The sequence below is a fragment of the Primulina huaijiensis genome, chromosome 7 (assembly GCF_012295235.1).
Source record: "Primulina huaijiensis isolate GDHJ02 chromosome 7, ASM1229523v2, whole genome shotgun sequence".
NCBI lineage: Eukaryota > Viridiplantae > Streptophyta > Magnoliopsida > Lamiales > Gesneriaceae > Primulina > Primulina huaijiensis.
In genome coordinates this window covers 114,334-119,068 of record NC_133312.1, presented here as the reverse complement: position 1 = coordinate 119,068, position 4,735 = coordinate 114,334, and the positions used below count along the sequence as shown (strand labels likewise).

The following is a 4,735-nucleotide window of genomic DNA, read 5'->3' as shown; positions in this document are numbered from 1 at the left end:
ATATATAACGAAAGCACCTACCAGATTATTTCAACCTTTTTCTATCACCACTCAGCTCCTTACTCTGATCGTAACCACCAGAAAATTTTTATCACACAAAGTAGAAACCCGGATCTTTTCTTGATTTCTGTCCGAATTATAGCTTTGTTTTTGTGTCAAAATTATTTCTTGAAAATGGATTACTGGTCTTCATCTCTCGCCGTTGATGATGCGTATGAAAAACTTGTTCTTAGAATGAACCCGCCAAGGTTGGTTACCCTGCGAATTGCGTTTGAATTTTGGGTTCCTGGGATTTGACTGAGATGCTTTTGTGTTTTATACATGTACCAATATCAAGCTTTGTAGCTTCAATTTAATTTTTGTTGAGATTACGAAAAAGGTTTGATGCGTGAATTTTATTATTCTTCATATGGAATTCTGTAGGGTTACTGTTGACAATGCATCAGACAAGAAAGCAACTTTGATCAAGGTATGAGAATTTTTTCTGGGATATGTTAATTTTTCCAATTTTAATTCCATTGAATCAGGACAGAGACCCAGAGACGCGATTCATGCATGTAAATAACGAAATTCATAATTTTTGGAAAAAAATAATTGAATATCTTTAGATTTCTTCCACTGGATTGAATCAAGAAAATAATTGTATGCATGATCTGTTTAAGAACATTAGTTTAATGCTGAATTTTCCAGGTTGACAGTGCAAATAGGAGAGGGAGTTTGTTAGAGGTGGCACAAGTTCTTATCGATCTGAACCTTGTAATAAGAAGGGCTTACATTTCTTCAGATGGGGAATGGTTTATGGATGGTGGCTTGAATTTCTTTTTCTTTTTCTTAGGCTCATCGGATTTGATTGTGCTGAAATTCTTTCAGACTTGATTAAATTCTCTTGTGTTTAATTGTGGTATGCAGTTTTCCATGTTACCGATGAGCATGGAAATAAAGTCTTCGAGGACATCATCTCAGAACGAATCCAGCAGGTATTATTTGGCAGTCTGTCGAGAATCTAACTATTAAATGCCTGCAAGATGTTAAATCTCTAACTTTGGCTTTCATGTTCACTGTTAGGAAAGGATCCATTGCTTAATGGGTTCCTATTTTTGTCCATGGGTATTAGTTGTGTTGTCACTGGGAATTGATTTTTGTTGGTTCATTTGTTTGTTTACTTAAATTAGGATTTTATATTTCTCTTCTGCCTCTGGACCAAAAGGGAAACAAATATATACGCTCTTAACTTTCAAGGAGGGCAAGATGGTAATAGACGAAGAGAGCGTGATCTGTTTCTGATTTAGGCTTTTTTCTACAAACGGGTGTTCCTTCCGTAGTTGATGGCCTTCAAGAAATACTAGCCCATTTGGATATCAGCGTATTGCTGGCCATTTTATGTTTTTTATCTGACTATTTGTATCACACTATATATCTTTGTGGAACTACATTAGAGTTTAAACATTTATGGTGTACTTGTATTTCAGTCACTTGTTACAAAAGGAAAGAGCCTCCGTTCCTTGACAAGATCTGTGGGTGTGCAACCCACCGCAGAGCATACAACTATAGAGCTTTCAGGCCGAGACAGACCCGGACTGCTCTCTGAGATTTTTGCTGTTCTTACTGATCTCAAGTGCAATATAGTTGCTGCTGAAGTATGGACACATAATTCAAGAATGGCATCGGTAGTTTACATAACCGATGAAGCAAATGGATTGGCCATAGTTGATCCTGATCGACTTGCAAATATAAAACAGCTTCTACTTTATGTTCTGAAAGGAGACAGGGATAAGCGAAGTGCTAATACTGCGGTTTCTGTCGGTTCTACGCATACGCAGAGAAGACTGCACCAAATGATGTATGCTGATCGAGATTATGACAGTCATGAGGGGAATGGTGCGACTCCTGAGGTGGTAAGACCTCTTGTGACGGTGGAGAACTGCTTGGAGAAGGGATACACTGTTGTGAATTTGATCTGTCCGGACCGGCCTAAGCTGCTGTTTGATACTGTATGCACCCTAACAGATATGCAGTACGTCGTATTTCATGGGACAATTATTGCTGAAGGACCAGAAGCTCAACAGGTATTCTCGGATTCAGTCTAATTCTTGTTTAAAACTCGATTTCAAAATCTTAGCAATAGGAAACCATTTAATTTACGATCAGTTTCTTGAAAATTACCTCGTAAGCAACATCAATTTAACTGTTATCATCTGTCTTCGTGTTCTTTCTTTGCTAGGAATATTACATCAGGCATATGGACGGGCGTCCCATTAGCTCAGAAGCAGAGAGACAACGTGTTATTCATTGCTTGGAAGCAGGGATAAGGAGGAGAGCATCCGAGGTACCTCAACCGCACGAGTTCCATTCAAGTTTCATCCCTTGTCTCCGCACGAGTTCCATTCAAGTTTCATCCCTTGTCTTCCTTACACATTTCTTGTTTTCTCAGGGTATAAGGCTTGAATTATGTAGCGAGGACAGGATTGGTCTGCTATCTGATGTTACTCGTATATTTCGAGAGAATGGTCTGTCTGTTACCCGAGCAGAGGTGACGACGAGGGGATCGCAGGCACTAAATGCTTTCTACGTGACAGATGCATCAGGCGATCGGGTGAAAAGCGAAACAATCGAAGCTATTCGAAAAGAAATAGGGCTCACTATACTTCGTGTAAAGGATGACACGCACTCAACTTCACCGCCACAGCAGCAGAACCGGCGATTCTCTTTAGGTAGTTTGTTCCGCTCTAGATCAGAAAAGTTCCTGTACAATCTAGGCCTAATAAAATCGTGCTCCTGATGTTGGTTATTGTACATAGTGTAGTATAGTATAGTGGTGAGCTATATTGAATTCTAGAGGGAATTGTGAATACCATTCATTTTCTCCCTAACTTCCTTTCTCGTGGTGAAGCTGTTGCTGGAACGGGGCGGACTAATAGTATGCTGGCTGTATTTGAGATTTATTGGACCACTCTCACGATGGGAATCCAAAGGTGGTCGTCACACCAAAGTATAATATATGAACATGTTTTTCTAGTACTGGTTGATTTGTGTTGGTAGGTATGGTGGTAATTTGTGATTGAAATCATTCATGTGGTTGAGAATTTGAAATAGTTTGTGTTGGTCAGAATATCATTATAATAAAATAAACACAACTTTTGTGAGACGATCTCACGAATCAATTTTGTGAAACAAATATCTTATTTAGATTACTAATTAAAAAATATTATGTTTTATGTCAAAAATAATACTTATTATTGTAAATATGGAGATAGGTTGATTCTTCTCACAAAAGATCTATTAAATAAAATGATGTTAATTTAATTTTTTGTTTAATACATTAAATTCTATGAAAAATGCTTCCAGAGTGCTAATTCGATGAAAATATAATCTGCATGAATTGATTTATATAAAACGTAAGTAATTCAAGATAATTATAAAAGAGATTTTGATAATAATATTTAAAAAAAAAGGTAGTGGCACCACACCATCCATATTCCCACGTGGGACCCTCCCTATATTTGATGTCTCAAAAACCCTAGCTATGGGCAATGATATTCAGCAGAAGCAGAAAATCCAACCTAATTCTCTTCCTTTGTCCAATGACACACTTTCTATATGTTAGAACTGTAAGCAGTTTTCGAAAGCAGGGTGATGATACCAAAATTTTTTCTCTTCGCTGCTAAGTGAATCGAGTCATTGCTTTGGGTTCTTTACATACAAAAGAGGGTTAGGAGACGCCGGAGAGTTTTCCGAGCATGATCCCTTCGATGCTTAAGTCAGTCCGGGGAGCAAACTTAAAAGTGAGATATAGTAGTACTAAGTGAGCAAGAGAATGTCAGTGCGTAAAATCGTAACCAGTACCTGATTTTATAGAGGCAGCAGAAGTTAGTTACCCAACATGAGTAGAATTCTTGTTAAGATAAGACTCAACCTAAGATAAAAAAAATCATGGGGTAGGACTAACTGATCACAACAGCCAAGACTCTTGATGACGGCTAAGACTTTTGCCTTATCTCGATGAGATTTGATCGGATCCCGTATTTATCGGAGCTTCTCATTTATCGACGAAGATGTTTCCATACTCACTAACTGCGTTAGAGCTCGGACTTCCCAGCCACATTAGTGAGCATGGACCTTTAGTAAGTAGTGCTGAGGAGATTGAAGCTACTAGAGATTCATGGACCCGAACATATGGGTTCGGACTTTTGGGCTCGATAGTCGGGCCCTTGATACCCGATGAGGCCTAGGTCTTATTGGGCTAGGACAAATTCTGAGATGGGTTTGGATTCGTCCAGACATAGCAATTTTAGGGGACATCAATAGTACCTCCCTCTTTTAGTCTAAAAGAAGAATGAAGTTTAGACTAAAAAGTCTGGTCGGATCTCGAGCCCTTCTTGCTCAACCACTTGTATTTGTTGTGTGTTTGTTGAATCTTATGTGATACTTTGGACGGTCTAGATGTGGATCCGAACTGTTCATGAACGAACGAACGAGATTATCTTACAGCCCGGATCCTGAGGTGTCTATACAACTACCCGACAAGGTCTGTACCCTTGATTACATCATGATCGGACGGTTGACGCGACCCTATTCCGACTATAAATAGGAGCTTCTACCTTTTCATTTTCATCCTTATTTCTTTCCGAGTTGTTACCCTACCAAATTTTCAAGAGCTTTCCCGACCAGTATTTTGTATGACCACTTACCATCCAACCCCTTTCAGTAATTTGTTTATTTCAATCAATTCTAAGGG

General features: G+C 38.7%; 1 protein-coding gene across 1 annotated transcript; it reads left to right on the top strand.

Annotated features, from left to right (window-relative positions):
• Positions 1-14: 14 nt before the first annotated feature.
• LOC140981276 (ACT domain-containing protein ACR4-like) lies at positions 15-3,092 on the top strand. Its single transcript, XM_073447632.1, has 7 exons — positions 15-248; positions 424-469; positions 691-805; positions 910-977; positions 1,470-2,066; positions 2,222-2,326; positions 2,432-3,092. Exons 1-7 carry the CDS (start codon positions 175-177, stop codon positions 2,777-2,779), a joined length of 1,353 nt encoding a protein of 450 aa, XP_073303733.1. The 5' UTR covers positions 15-174; the 3' UTR covers positions 2,780-3,092.
• The last annotated feature ends 1,643 nt before the right edge of the window (positions 3,093-4,735 follow it).

What these genes read in the sequence shown, in the direction of transcription:
- LOC140981276 (XM_073447632.1), top strand. Translation starts at nt 175, where the DNA reads ATGGATTACTGGTCTTCATCTCTCGCCGTTGATGATGCGTATGAAAAA. An exon ending in AGAAAGCAACTTTGATCAAG is followed by an intron (nt 470 to 690) that starts GTATGAGAATTT and finishes TGAATTTTCCAG; the next exon opens with GTTGACAGTGCAAATAGGAG. An exon ending in TGGGGAATGGTTTATGGATG is followed by an intron (nt 806 to 909) that starts GTGGCTTGAATT and finishes TGTGGTATGCAG; the next exon opens with TTTTCCATGTTACCGATGAG.